Source organism: Sinocyclocheilus rhinocerous, unplaced genomic scaffold (assembly GCF_001515625.1).
Source record: "Sinocyclocheilus rhinocerous isolate Xijiao unplaced genomic scaffold, SAMN03320098_v1.1 scaffold3243, whole genome shotgun sequence".
NCBI classification, from domain to species: Eukaryota; Metazoa; Chordata; class Actinopteri; order Cypriniformes; family Cyprinidae; genus Sinocyclocheilus; species Sinocyclocheilus rhinocerous.
The window spans coordinates 188,900-204,495 of record NW_015636692.1 but is presented as its reverse complement, the minus strand read 5'-3'; the positions used below and the strand labels follow the sequence as shown (position 1 = coordinate 204,495).

The 15,596-nt window shown below is 42.3% G+C and overlaps 1 protein-coding gene across 1 annotated transcript; it reads left to right on the top strand.

Moving 5' to 3' along the window:
• The first annotated feature begins 3,463 nt into the window (after window positions 1-3,463).
• On the top strand, window positions 3,464-11,896 carry LOC107748041 (uncharacterized). The gene is made up of 9 exons (XM_016562693.1): window positions 3,464-3,641; window positions 5,712-5,821; window positions 6,327-6,411; window positions 6,520-6,715; window positions 6,808-6,876; window positions 8,445-8,666; window positions 8,949-9,349; window positions 11,049-11,567; window positions 11,881-11,896. The coding sequence occupies exons 1-9, from the start codon at window positions 3,529-3,531 to the stop codon at window positions 11,894-11,896; spliced, it is 1,731 nt and encodes a 576-aa protein (XP_016418179.1). The 5' UTR covers window positions 3,464-3,528.
• The last annotated feature ends 3,700 nt before the right edge of the window (window positions 11,897-15,596 follow it).

Here is a 15,596-nt window from a genome sequence, read left to right as displayed (position 1 = left end):
TTGACTCGATAAATCTTAATGCATGTAACTATAAATGAGATTTGAGAGCTACGGCAGAAGAGCAGAGAGTTTGTGTTCACTGTATGCTTTTACTGTAGTGTGAACGTTTCTAATTTTCTAAACCATGTCTCACCTTTGGTTTTCCATGGAAGAGATAGTCATGCAGGTGTTGAATGACATGAATGTCTGGACCACCGTTTCCGTCAGGGAATGTAAACATAAAAATAGTAACTGTGACTTTTTTTCCTCGCAATTCTGAGTTTTTATCTCATGATTATATTGCAATTATCTCAGAAAAGTCAGAATTGCGAGATATGAACTCACAATTCTAAGAGAGAAGTCAGAATTGTGATGCAAAAAGTTGCAATTAATTTTTTTGTTACAAGACGAAAACAAAAAGTAGAATTGGAAGATATCAATTCAGAACTGCAATAAAATTCAGAATTGCGAGATGTAAACTCAGAAAGTCAGAATTCAGAATTTATATCTTGCAATTCTAACTTTTTTCTCAGAATTGCAAGAAAAATAGAAACAAAAAACAGAATTTTAAGGTATAAAACTCAGAATTGCACAAAAAATTGAAATAAAAAACTGAATTGCAAGAAAAATAGAAAAAAACTTAATTGCAAGGTATAAAATTCAGAATTGCACAAAAAATAGAAATAACAAACTGAATTGTAAGGTATAAAATTCAGAATTGCACAAAAAATAGAAATAAAAAGAATTTTAAGGTATAAAAGTCAGGATTGCACGAAAAATAGAATTAAAAAGAATTTTAAGGTATAAAACTCAGAATTGCACGAAAAATAGAAATAAAAATAATTTTAAGGTATAAAAGTCAGAATTGCGAGAAAAATAGAAACAAAACAAAAAACTGAACTTTAAGGTATAAAACTCAGAATTGCGAGAAGCAAAGTCTGAATTGTGAGACAAAAAAAAAACTTTTATTATTATTATTAATTTCTTTTTTATTCCATAGCGGAAACAGGCTTCCATATGAATGAGTAAATGATGGCAGAGTTTTCTGTCAGACAGACAGACTGAGGTAGTGTTATTCTGATTGAACATATTCACATGCAGAAATGTTACATTTAGGAGAAAGTACTAATCATTTGCATTCTAGTGTCATTTCATTCACAAAAACTAACAAAGTTTGACGTTTACAAATTTTCAAGTTATATATGTGTGCTCCACACACACACACACACACACACACACTCACACACACACACACTCTCACTCACTCACTCTCTCACACACACACACACACACACTCTCACTCACACACACACTCACTCACACACACTCTCACTCACACACACACACACTCACTCTCACACACACACACACTCTCACACACACACTCACTCACACTCACACTCACACACACACACTCACACACACACACACTCTCACTCACTCACTCTCTCACACACACACACACACACACTCTCACTCACACACACACTCACTCACACACACTCTCACTCACACACACACACACTCACTCTCACACACACACACACTCTCACACACACACTCACTCACACTCACACTCACACACACACACTCACACACACACACACTCTCACTCACTCACTCTCTCACACACACACACACACACACTCTCACTCACACACACACTCACTCACACACACTCTCACTCACACACACACACACTCACTCTCACACACACACACACTCTCACACACACACTCACTCACACTCACACTCACACACACACACTCACACACACACACACTCTCACTCACTCACTCTCTCACACACACACACACACACACTCTCACTCACACACACACTCACTCACACACACTCTCACTCACACACACACACACTCACTCTCACACACACACACACTCTCACACACACACTCACTCACACTCACACTCACACACACACACTCACACACACACACACTCTCACTCACTCACTCTCTCACACACACACACACACACACTCTCACTCACACACACACTCACTCACACACACTCTCACTCACACACACACACACTCACTCTCACACACACACACACTCTCACACACACACTCACTCACACTCACACTCACACACACACACTCACACACACACACACTCTCACTCACTCACTCTCACACACACACACACACACACACACACGACAGTGATAATAAAATGGCATGTACTGAGATACATACAAGTGTGAAACCCCAGAACATATAGGTTAGTTAGTGAGCCACTAGTGATCAAACGACTAACCTCCTTACTGTACTAACGGATGATGTAGCAAACCGCCTGTGACTTAGACTGTGAATTACTGTATGATTGAAGTCAGATTTCATTGTGAACTAAATCCAAGGCATTACTGAGTAGTGAAGATCATATTTTTTAGACTATAGTCCATAGACTTAACAACCAAAAATCTGAAATATTAATATATTAATGTCTTTATTTATTAATTCTACTGAGATGTCATGTAACTGTAGCACTGTGATGCATTTCTTTGCTATTACTAAACGACTAACTCTGAGGCTGTGAATGCTGTGAATCTGTGGTTATATCTAGAGGCTGATGCACTGTTTGTCGTCTGAACGTCACTCTGTGCTGGGTTTATCTGTGAGACACACACACTAACCATGCTTTGCAGCAGAATGTTCTGCTCATATTCCTCACATTCTCTATTTTGTTATATTATTGAGCACAGTATCATGTGTATGTCTATATTAATCAATAAATTATGGGATGAAACTGAAAGTGTGTTCGTATTCTGTGTGTGTGTGTGTGTGTTGGAAGGGGTTCATATTTGAATGTGAGAAAGAAAAATAAAGTACATTTCCCAATATTTTACATATAAAAATTATAATTTTATATTGTACATATGGCGACTAATGTAATGTTAACTCATTGTGATATATATATATATATATATATATATATAATTTTTTATGCCTAAACTGACTTTTTTTTTTTTTTACTGGATAATATGTTTATATTTCAATTTAAAATTAAAATCAGAAATAAAAAATCAAATATTTAAGATCAGAGCTCTAGAAAAAAAAAGGAGCTTAGAAATTCTCACGACGACTTAAGAGTGCATTAATTTCAATAATTTTTTAAGGCCTAGATTTTAATTTTACTAAAATATTTTCATGTGTCCATTTAAAACGAAAACCAGAAAAATAAAATAAGACTTGCACTTTACATTTTAACATCCATATAAATAAATAAATATAATTAATTACTATTGTACTAATAAAGTGTAAATACAAGTAGAATACTATATATATATATATATTACATAAGAACATTAGTATTATTTATACTTATAAATAAATATAGAAGTTATATACTGTAAATGCACAGAAATATGAACATTGTAATGTTTATAAACAAATTTTGGAGTATATATATATATATATATATGTGTGTGTATACATAAATAAATACATTATATATATATATATATAGCCTGTATATCTCGTGGCTGCTGGAACCCATCTCAGGGCCTGACCAGCTCAGAGCTTCTGCGCATGCGCACCGGAGCAGCGCTAATGGCGGAGAGCGTGCGGTCGCCGTTCGATTACCGGGAGCCCCCGACCCTCGACAGCGACGGGGATGGAGGAAAGCCGCCGCCGCCGCGCGGGTCAGTCGCTCTCGCTGGAGAAGCGGGTCGTGCCGCTTGTTTCGGGGGGGATGCTCGGATTAGCGTGCGTGCTAACGGTTAGCCGGTCCGGTTGTGTTGTCCTCGTGCACACGCCGCGGTGAGAGGAAAACCCGCGGCCGTTACATCGACCGGCGCCTCTCTCTCGTGCTCGGAGCTCGCGCGCGTCTTTACTGTGCTATTGTCCCGTTCCGCGTTACCGTTAACGGCAGAAGCGGCGGCGACTCGAACGATTAGCAAAACACTGCGCGAGTGCGCGAGACCAGCCGGCGCGTGCACGGACACTGCTGCCGAGCGCGCTCACGAGCAGTTCACCATGGCAACCGTCGCGCGGGACATCGAGCGATATCTCCATAGCAACGATCGCGATTCCGTCCGATAATCGCTGCGGAAACCGACTTCTGAATTCGATGTAATAACTAAATATCCCAACAGGTAAAACGTAATATGCCTTTTAAATATAATAGTAATAGTTAGTATTATTGTATATATGCAATACCTAAATTACGTAACATAATACACATCCTTTATGTTTTGATTAATAAAGTTAGTATGTGTAATTGTTATCATATATGTTCTAAAGACGTTTGTAACCCGTTTTGCTGATAAAAACATTCCATGAACAATTAATAAATAACGTTATTAAAGACCAGACAACTTTGAATGAACGTTCTGTTAACGTTGCCAGAATTGTTATTACAATCGCATTATTAATTTATAGTTATTAATATATTTTAGGTTAAGTCGTACTGATTCTGAATCAGTGAGTCTGAACACTGAATCGACTCATGAGTCACTCACAGTCTGCAGTATCATATCAAATGCAGTGCAGTTTTGAAGCGTTTGTCACATTGTTTCTGCGTCGTGTCCTGAAGTGATTCGTTCGATTTGTGTTTGTATGAATCTTAAAGTGCGTTGAGAGTGAATCTGTGTGTGTGTATGTGTGTGAGTGAGTGAGTGAGAGAGTGTGTGTGTGTATGTGTGATGGTCTGACGGTGTGTGTGTGTGTGTGTGTGTGAGTGTGTGTGTGTGTGTGTGTGATGGTCTGACGGTGTGTGTGTCTGAGTGTGTGTGTGATGGTCTGACGGTGTGTGTGTCTGAGTGTGTGTGTGATGGTCTGACGGTGTGTGTGTCTGAGTGTGTGTGTGATGGTCTGACGGTGTGTGTGTCTGAGTGTGTGTGTGATGGTCTGACGGTGTGTGTGTCTGAGTGTGTGTGTGATGGTCTGACGGTGTGTGTGTCTGAGTGTGTGTGTGATGGTCTGACGGTGTGTGTGTCTGAGTGTGTGTGTGATGGTCTGACGGTGTGTGTGTCTGAGTGTGTGTGTGATGGTCTGACGGTGTGTGTGTCTGAGTGTGTGTGTGATGGTCTGACGGTGTGTGTGTCTGAGTGTGTGTGTGATGGTCTGACGGTGTGTGTGTCTGAGTGTGTGTGTGATGGTCTGACGGTGTGTGTGTCTGAGTGTGTGTGTGATGGTCTGACGGTGTGTGTGTCTGAGTGTGTGTGTGATGGTCTGACGGTGTGTGTGTCTGAGTGTGTGTGTGATGGTCTGACGGTGTGTGTGTCTGAGTGTGTGTGTGATGGTCTGACGGTGTGTGTGTCTGAGTGTGTGTGTGATGGTCTGACGGTGTGTGTGTCTGAGTGTGTGTGTGATGGTCTGACGGTGTGTGTGTCTGAGTGTGTGTGTGATGGTCTGACGGTGTGTGTGTCTGAGTGTGTGTGTGATGGTCTGACGGTGTGTGTGTCTGAGTGTGTGTGTGATGGTCTGACGGTGTGTGTGTCTGAGTGTGTGTGTGATGGTCTGACGGTGTGTGTGTCTGAGTGTGTGTGTGATGGTCTGACGGTGTGTGTGTCTGAGTGTGTGTGTGATGGTCTGACGGTGTGTGTGTCTGAGTGTGTGTGTGATGGTCTGACGGTGTGTGTGTCTGAGTGTGTGTGTGATGGTCTGACGGTGTGTGTGTCTGAGTGTGTGTGTGATGGTCTGACGGTGTGTGTGTCTGAGTGTGTGTGTGATGGTCTGACGGTGTGTGTGTGTGTGTGTGTTCTGCACAGGCGAGTGTGTGGCAGGAAGAGGAAGGGGACGCCGGTGAAGGTGTGTGAAAGAGTGGCGTATGTGACGGAGGACGAGGAGGAGAGTCTGTCTGAACACAGTTACAGCCCAGGTACTGAAACACAGTTTAGATCGTTTTATCCAGTCAGAGCTCTTTTAGTGTAACTGTAGCTGGAGCTTCTCGTGTCAAATCTTGACTGGTTTTGATCAAGTAAAGGTCAGAATAACTGCAGTAATATCTCCAGATGAACACTTACTGGACTGAAGCAGCTCAGCTTTACTTGATTCTCCATCAATCATGTTTTAGAGTCTCAAATCTGATCCTCAGGATCTTCTGAGGAGCATTTGTTTCCAGAAGCTTTACTTTCACTGTTCCTCAGCGGAGGAATGATCTTCACAAGCCTCCAGAACATCTCACATCTTCTGAGGAGCCTTTATTTCTTCAGCTCTCAATCACTGCATTATATGTTTGGAGCATTTCAATCTCATCTTACTGAGACAGATTACTGGAGATATAGAGTGATATTTATAGCATTTACAGCACAAGCATCAGAATCTCATCATATAAATATCAGCATGAGCTTCTGAATAACATTGAGCTGTTTTTTTTTTTGTAGGGGATGAGCAGTACACAGAGGGAGCTGAAGACCGGATTCCTGCGCCGAGCAGCCCGTTCTTCCTCACCGACCCGGCACAGCTCTGGTACAAGACCTGCTCTCATTCAATTTTTATTGGTTGGTGGAAATGAGCTTCCACAGTGCTCAGCCGTGTTGACTCTGAATGTGCCGTGTGTGTTTGTGTGTCCTGCAGTGTGCCAGAGCTGGCTGAAGAGGGCGCTAGCGGCGTCCGCGGCCCTGTGCTGTTCCACCCAGCGCCCAACTGCAGGATTAGAGAGGTGCATTGTGGGAGTCAGGTCCGGCTCGTCGTCATAGCCATTCGAGACATTGCCAAAGGAGAGGAGATCACAGTGGACTACAGCCTGACCGACTGGGGAGAAAATGCCATGGTGAACGACCAGAACCTCACTGAAACACGCTATACTGTATTCTGTGCACATCTGCGTAACCTTTAATTCATTCATGATCTGTTAAACCGCAGGGCTTTCATACTTCAGTGTCCCCGCGCGGGTTTGAATGTGGATTCAACCCAGAGAGCAACATCAAGAAGGTGATTCATGCAGCACACACACTCTCACTCACTCACTCACTCACTCACTCACTCACTCACTCACACACTGACTGTCTTTACATGCACAGCTGGAGTAAAGTCAGATTGTAGATCATGAACCATTTATATGATTTACGCTTTAAATGTGCCATGAACACCGCAATCTGATGTGCATCACACATGCATTTAAACAAAACTGCAGTGCATGTGAAAAATTGCAAGGAATGTGACCAAGAGGAGTTGCTCACCACTGGCTAATTTTTTTTTTTCTTTGAAAATTGGAAAATAAAATTTAAAATATGCTACAATAAATTGGAAAATAAGATAAGTTATTGAAAATATCACAAATTAGATGTGGCGTCCTTAAATTCAACATTTTCAGTCATCAACCATCTTCTCAAACATGTGTAAAATGAAATGCTGTTGTCAACAAAACTAAAAGAAAATTATTATTTTTCTTAAATACAGTGAAATATTGCATTAGTAACATTTTTGCATTTTATTTTTATTTAGTAATATTCAAGATCATAAAAGCAGGGTTATTATAGTTAACTAAAACATTATAGTAAAAAAAAAAAAAACATTTTTGTCACGTGGAACTAAACTTACTTAAAATAAATGACCAATATGAACATGAAAAATAAACACCTGCTTGTCATGTCAAACTTTTTTTTTTTTTATTTGCTATGATGTGGGGTTAACTAAAACTAAAACCATTAAAACATTTTTATTACCTGAAATAAAATAAACTTTAACTGGAAAAAATAAAACACATTTCAGCTGTTTAACAAGGCAACATTTCTCATTTTCGTTTACTTTGAAGGTTCCAAAATAGCTACAACTAAATAATTAAAAACTAATAAAAAATACACAACAATGTGTGACCCTGGACCACAAAACCAGTCATAAGGGTAAATTTTTCGAAATTGAGATTCATACATCATCTGAAAGCTGAATAAATAGCTTTCCATTGATGTATGGTTTGTTAGGATAGGACAATATTTGGCTGAGATACAACTATTTGAAAATCTGGAATCTGAGGGTGCAAAAAAATCTAAATATTGAGAAAATCATCTTTAAAGTTGTTCAAATGAAGTTCTTAGCAATGCATATTACTAATCAAAAATTAAGTTTTAATATATTTACGGTAGGACATTTACAAAATATCTTCATGGAACATGATCTTTACTTAATATCCTAATGATTTTTGGCATAAAAGAAAAATGTATAATTTTGACCCATACAATGTATTGTTGGCTATTGCTACAAATATACCCCAGCGACTTAACACTGCTTTTGTGCTGCGGGGTCACATATTACTAAAACTTGAAATGAAAATTGAAAATGGAAAAATAAAATCTAATTCAAAATATGAACACAAACTGTAATACTGTACCGTGATACTAAATAAGCTGCTGTGATGTTTGTCAAACAACAATAAAATCATCTTCAGACTGGTGTGAACAGGCCTGAAATCTATGAGAGATTTGTCTTGCATAGCAGCATTTTCCCATCGGTAGCTATTGAACGGTGCATGTTTAACTCCCAGCTGGCTTGTGTCTCTGCAGGAGGAGGAGCCGGGTTCACTCCCAATGTCTCTCAGCGTTTCCTTCACATGCCCCGCCCCCTCTTCGCCGACGCCCTTCCAGCAGCCTCTAGCCCCGCCCACCACCAACATAAACAATAACATAAACATAAACATCGGCGCGAGCGGCGCGCTCTCCCACAGACAGCACTGTCCCTACTGCGGCCGTCACTTCCGCTCGCTCGCTAGGCACCTGGAGAAACACCATGAGCAGCAGCCCGAGGTCCGAGCCGCCATGGAGCTGTCGCAGCTCCCCAATCAAGACGCCTCCTCGCTCCCCTTCTCCTCTCCCGCTCAGCCCTCGGCCGCCCTGGGAACAACCTCCCTGTTCTCCCGCGAGCGAGACGCTTTGTCCTCGCCTCCCAAATCAGGAGGCGTCTCTTTCTCGCTCTCGCTGTCTCCTCCCCCCGCCTCCAGCTCCTCGAAGAAGAGCTCGGCGATGATGGTGACGCCTGGGAAGGGCACTAAGAAGAGCCCCGGGAAACACCACGAGCAGCAGCCCGAGGTCCGAGCCGCCATGGAGCTGTCGCACCCCCCCGCCTCCTCGCACCCCTTCACATCTCCCTCTCAGCCCTCGTCCTCCCTGTTTCCCCGCGAGCGAGACGCTTCGTCTTCAGCGCCGAAGTCCGGAGGCGTCTCCTTCTCGCTCTCGCTGTCTCCGCCTCCTGCCTCCAATACCGCAAAAAAGAGCTCAGCGACAGCGCCTAAAAACAAGAGCCCGGCCGTCTCGCCCAAGCCTCCCGCCAGGAGAGGACGGCCGCCGAAGAAAGAGAAAGAACAGCAGGAGAAGAAGCAGGAGGAGCCCGGGAAACAGGAGGAGGAGGAGGAGGAGGAGGAGAAGAATCAAGAAGACGGAGGCGCAGAGGAGAAGAACGGTGTCGTGGCGAGGTGAGTTTGTCTTAGAACATGCACTTTCTCTTCAATCTTTAATCTATTTTTAAATATTAGATTTTTCTATTTTACAGTGAAATATTACAATAGTAGTTTTTTATTGTGTTTACTATTTTATTCTAGTAATAATAATCACAATAGTAATAATAGTCTCGCGTTAGACTGACGGCAGAAGAACCGTGGCCGCTTTGAATGGCGCACAAGAGGCCGTATGATTGACAGGTTAAGCAACCAATCACGTTTCGTTTTGTGCCGCGTTTCATGTTTAGGGGGCGTGGAAATGTCCCCACAATAACAGACCGGCGTGTGAAACTCTCTGACGTATTTTAAAGATTCTATGTCGCGACATTTAAATATTATACTTTGAAACTCCTGAAGTGTTTCCAGTTTTGAGTGCCGTACGGATCAGACGTCTGAGGATTAGACTATAGTAATAATAATCATAATAACTACTATTATTTCATATTCACATTGGCATATAATCACAAAATTCTTGGCCAGATTGTGCAGCCCTACAAACAAGCACAGCAAACTTTTAATGGCACTTTAGTCGCAGTTTTATCAGAAAATGTTCAATTACATACATAATATGTAAATAATAACGGTAGCACGTTAGATTATAATAAAATCCTAATTTGCTGCTCATTGATAGTAAATAAGACAGTTGTTGTAGTTGTTATGTTTAGGAATAGACTAGGGTTAAGAGATCTAGGATATGGTCATGCAGGACAACGGATTAATATCTGCTCTATAAGTAATAATTAACAGCCAATATGATAGTAATGTGCATGCTAATAACCAACTAGTTAATAGTCAGTAGTGTTCCCTGACCTAAAGTGTTACCGTAATAATTAATAAATGTAGTTGAAACCAGCGTTGGGGGTTACGCTTTAAGTAACGTGAGTTACGTAATCAGATTACTTTTTTCAAGTCACTAGTAAAGTAATACATTACTTTTAAATTTACAATGCATTATCTATGTTACTTTTTCAAATAAGTAACACCAATTACTTTGCTTTCCCATTTATTGGCTGACGCCTCTCCTGTGCCCGTGTTGAGAGAAATCAGGAGTGAGTGCAGAGACGGAGGCTCTTCCTTCAGTCTGAGGCTTATTCAGTTCACTTTTGGTGTGAAAGAGCCTTTACAGTTGCCAAAAGTATAACTTTTAGGGTTTATGTTATTAAAAACAAATGTGACCCTGGACCACAAAACCAATCATAAGGGTCAATTTTTCGAAATTGAGATTTATACAGTATCTGAAAGCTGAATAAATAAGCTTTCCATTGATGTATGGTTTGTTAGGATAGGACAATATTTGGCCGAGATACAACAAAAAAAATCTAAATATTCAGAAAATCATCTTTAAAGTTGTCCAAATAAAGTTCTTAGCAATGCGTATTATGAACCAGCGACTTAAGACTGCTTTTGTGCTCCAGGGTCACAAATAAGCAAAGCCAGCTCAGGTGACGCAAAGTAGCAAAATGCATTACTTTCCATAAAAACTAATGCAATTAGTTACTTTTTTAATGGAGTACCACAATATTGTAATGGAGTACTTTCCCCAACACTGGTTGAAACACTAATGTCCGTAAGCCTGTATGACTTCAGATCCGTCAGTGGAGTGTCTCTGCTGTCCAGATGGATCTGTCAGGATATCCTGGATGGGTCAATAGCTAATGTTGTTTTGTTCCTGCAGCCCTGGGCGCTCTCACATGCCTCCTCTGCTGTCGTCGCTCTCCACACTGGTGCTGTATCTCCGGCGGCAGCAGCACTCCTCGTTCCTGTCTCTGTCGCGCGCTCCTCCATCCGCCGAGGCCTGGCGTCTGCTCTGCCACTCCAGCCTGGCCCTGCTGATCCTCTACAACCGGCACCGCGAGTGTGAGGTGGCCAAGCTCACGCTGCAGGACTACCGCAGCCGCGCTGCTCCCTCCTCTCCCTCGCTCGACTCCTCGCTCTCCCCGTTCGAGCGCGCCGTCCTCGGCCAGCTCCCGCGTGTTAGCGTGCTGGGCAAACGCGGCCGCCTCCAGCCGCTCATCCTTCCTCCGCACTCGGAGGCGTGTCTGGATCTGCTCCTGGAGACGTCTGCAGATGTGGGCGTGGATCCCCAGAGCCCCTATGTGTTCTCCCGGCCATATCACTCCCCGGCCACGCCGCTGCGCGGGACCGACCTGCTGCGGAGCCTGGCGCGCTCTAGCAGCGCTAAGAATAAATTACAGTTTAACAGATATTCACATAGAAAACAGCTGTTTTACATTATAATGGTATTTCACTGTTTTATTGTATTTTTGATCAAATAAATGCAGCCTTGATGAGCAGAAGAGACTTCTTTCAGAAACATTAATAAATCATAATTATTCCAAACTTTTGATCAGTAATTTACTAATATTACGTATGCATAAAGGAAACGATAAATTAATAACATGCAGCTTTTTGTTCTCAATTGACAAAAACAGCTGCATTACATTACATTTGTTTTACGATATCTAGAAGTAAATTTATGCTAATATGTGCATACTTTGCAATGGTAGAAAAGTGGTTTGGTAAAGGTTTTCCTGTCGTCTTGTTTATACTATGTTACACATATAAATGTTATCATTTACCCATGAGCCTAATTCGTTTTTAACAATTCCCTTTGCTAAAAAAAAAAAACCCTGACTATTTCATTTTACTTTTTGTTGTTGTATTTAATTGAAACTAAGTCGATCCCATTAGAGCGTCTCAGAGATGGAGAAGCTCTCCGTTAAAGTGTTTCTTGTGTTTGTGTCAGTGATGTCGGGGAACTCTGGTGACTCTTTCTCTGATGACTCTGATGGAGAGGCCAGTAAGAGTAAAGACACTGGAAAGAAGAAAAGGTCGCGTAATCGAGCGCCGCGGCCGAAGAAGAGCAGCAGCCCTCATCAGTCCACCAGCACACCGTCAGCGGCACACAAGAGACGCAGCGCTCAGGTCAAGTCCGGTCAGTCTCCTGCGCTAAAACATCAGCTCAGACACATTTCATCAGAAGTTATGTCAAATATGAGTTTGCATTCTGAAGGGAGTGTGATTAGACACCGGTTGCACACAGCAAGAAGAGAGTGTGAAAACCTCCCTAAATCTATTAGATGTTTTGCAGTCTGTAACTATTTGTGTAGTCGGTGGAAGAAAAATAATTCTCTAAAAACAATCTTGAATTTCAGTAATAATATCGTACTCTGTTACTAACGTAACCTCGGTTCCCTGAGATACGAGAACGAGTACTGCGTCTTGCTTAAGACGCTTTGGGAAAACAAATTTTTCTCCGAATACTGAAGCCATTTTCAATCATGCAGTGTAACTGCACGGCCATTGGTTCGTGCAGTGTATTATTAAAAACGAACCAATGGCTCGGCAGCGGAGCGGCGACACAGCCCGCCAGAACCCACCAATTTGGGCGGGGCATCTGGCTATACAAGCGTGCACGCCGCTGAATCGCAGGGGTCTTCGAGCGAATTGCAGTGAATAACCTCGTTTTATTATCCCCAAAACACAGTCTGGCACTCCGGAGATGGCCTGCCAGGCCACCGCCCGCGTGACAAGGTGTTGGATTAATTCAAGAGGCTGGTCACTGTGTGGGGACCCCACAAATTTTGCTCTCTTTTGAAAATGCATTCAAAAAATGCTTCGCTAGACTTAATGCTCTCATAGCGAGAGCAGTCATCCCCCGTGCGCGCTGCCTCAGCGTGGGCGTGGCCCAGACGCGTCCAATTTGAAGCTGTCAGTGATAATAATCATTAGTGAGAGCATTCCCTTTTAATCCGCCTAAAAAGATCAAACCACTCATTAGAAGAGGAGTACTGATGATCTTTATGTGTAAACACTCAGGCAGATCAAAAGTGCTGCGCGCGTTCTCTCAGATCCGTTTGTGGCGGACGAGGGGAGGTGCGGGGCTGCCTTCATTGAAGAAGACGAGCCGCGAGCAAAGCAGAGCGAGACATGAACTTTTCTGTCGCCATTCGGCGAGCCTAAAAGAGCTTATTTCTAGGTAAGTTCTAAAAGAGCAAAATTTCTAGCGATGTTGTTGCAAATGTTGCGCTGCGAGTGTGGCTCGTGCAAGAAATCTTGCATGATGCAGAAGGGCAGTGAGTGCGTCGCCTGTCTGGGCAGCCCCCACGCAGAGACTGCACTTCACTGAGACAGAATGCTCACTCAGAGCATGAGTCTCGCTCTTCTCCACTCACGGACCGCCTTCATTGAAGGCAGCCCAGCTCTCCCGTTTCTCCTCTCTCAGCGAGCCTCGGAGAGAGAAATAGCGGAGTCAGGGAACTAAGCAACCGGTCTGAGCGTTCGCATGCCGGCACTGTACCCGCGTGCTCGCTCCCCCCGCTGCGCTTTGATCCGCCGCAGAAGGGCAGTGAGCTGCACTTCACTGAGACGGAATGCTCACTCAGAGCATGAGTCTCGCTCTTCTCCGCTCGTGGACCGCCTTCAATGAGGCAGCCCCGCTCTCCCATTTCTCCTCTCTCAGTGAGCCTCGGAGAGAGAAACAGCGAAGTCTGGGAGCTAAGCAACCGGGTCTGAGCGATATTACGCCGACACAGAGCCTGCGTGCTTCAATCCGTGTCTTACACATGAAGATCAGCGCCCCTCTTTACATTGAGCGGCTCCATTTTCCGAGGTTGATCGAAGCGGAACGCTGTCACTGACAGCTTCAAATTGGTGTGTGTGTGTGTCGCTATGGCTGCGCTCACAGAGACGGGCTGCTTTTACCACGAAAGCAGTCTGCCCCTGTTCGTTCGCGGTTGAGTGATCAGGCTTGAGCAATTCATGCTGGCACACATCATGCGTGCTTAATTTGACGTCTTCTTCAATGAAGGCAGCCCCGCCCCCCCCCTCGTCCGCCACAAACGGATCTGAGAGAACGCGCGCAGCACTTTTGATCTGCCTGAGTGTTTACACATAAAGATCATCAGTACTCCTCTTCTAATGAGTGGTTTGATCTTTTTGCAGCTCTGCTGCCGGAGCCATTGGTTCGTTTTTAATAATACACTGCACGAACCAATGGCCGTGCAGTTACACTGCGTGATTGAAAATGGCTTCAGTATTCGGAGAAAAAGGAGTTTTCCCAAAGCGTCTTAAGCAAGACGCAGTACGAGTGAAGTATCGATAGAGAACTAAACTTCTACAATGTAATAAAAGGTATTTTAATTAAAAATAACTAAACGTTTTCCCAGTGTTATTGCACTATCATTGATGTAGTACTTTTTTTTATATTTTGAATTAGTTTTAATTTTTGTGTTTTCTGTTTTCATTTCAATTTTAGTTTTAGTGAATTGTTTCGTTGTGTGTTTTAATTTTATTTCAGTTTTAGTTGTTTGAGCGCATCAAATTAAACAAATAGAAAATGAGAAATGCTGCTTTGGCAACTAGCTGACATAATTTTAATAAAAAAATTTATTAGTGTGATCTTAGTATTATCGAGAAGCTATTAAAGTTTTTTTTTTTTTTAGTATTTGCCGTTTTAATTTTAAGTTTTAATTAATGTTTTAGTGATTTTGTTGTGTTTTTGTGTTTTTTACTTGAGATACTATTATAGTTTTTTTTTCTAAATATTTTCAATTAGTTTTTGCTTTTTAAAATCTGTCTATGTAGTGTTTATTTTTTTATTTTTATTTTTTTAGTACATCATGTTAAACTAATAAAAATGGTGCTCTGGAAACTAGCTGGGGAAAAAAAGTTTTTTGATATTTTACTTTATTTCAGTTAACATTGATTTTATTTCTGTTAACAAAAAAAAAATTTAACTATACTAATCCTGCATGCCACCAGACGTGTTTATGGTTATACTCAGTAATTTAGGTTGCGTGTATGTTTTTGGCGGTCAGTGTTAATGGTGTTGTGTGTCTCAGGGAAGCGCGGCGTGACACTCTCACACTCTCTCTCACACACACACACACACACACACACATCATTTACTCACCTCACACAGGCTGCTTCTGTGAAAAACAAAACGAAGAATCGTCAGATCCATCTTTAATATGTCCGTCAAGTGCCAAAAATGACAAAACGCCACATCGGAGTATCTTAACAGCAGCCCCAGTGCTCCCTTTTCCACTAAAATATTCACTTCTGTTTGAACTGCTGCAGCTATAACTGTGACTGCTTTCATGCTGTAGTTGGGTCTTGATGGACTGGTGGCTTTGAACTCGTGTGGAAAAGAGTTGCGTGAAGATTCATTCAGCTCGGTGATGGCAGAATTGTGTTGGATTTTTCCTGAACTCTTCTTCTA

What these genes read in the sequence shown, in the direction of transcription:
- LOC107748041 (XM_016562693.1), top strand. Translation starts at nt 3,529, where the DNA reads ATGCGCACCGGAGCAGCGCTAATGGCGGAGAGCGTGCGGTCGCCGTTC. An exon ending in AAGCCGCCGCCGCCGCGCGG is followed by an intron (nt 3,642 to 5,711) that starts GTCAGTCGCTCT and finishes TGTTCTGCACAG; the next exon opens with GCGAGTGTGTGGCAGGAAGA. An exon ending in CAGAGAGCAACATCAAGAAG is followed by an intron (nt 6,877 to 8,444) that starts GTGATTCATGCA and finishes GTGTCTCTGCAG; the next exon opens with GAGGAGGAGCCGGGTTCACT.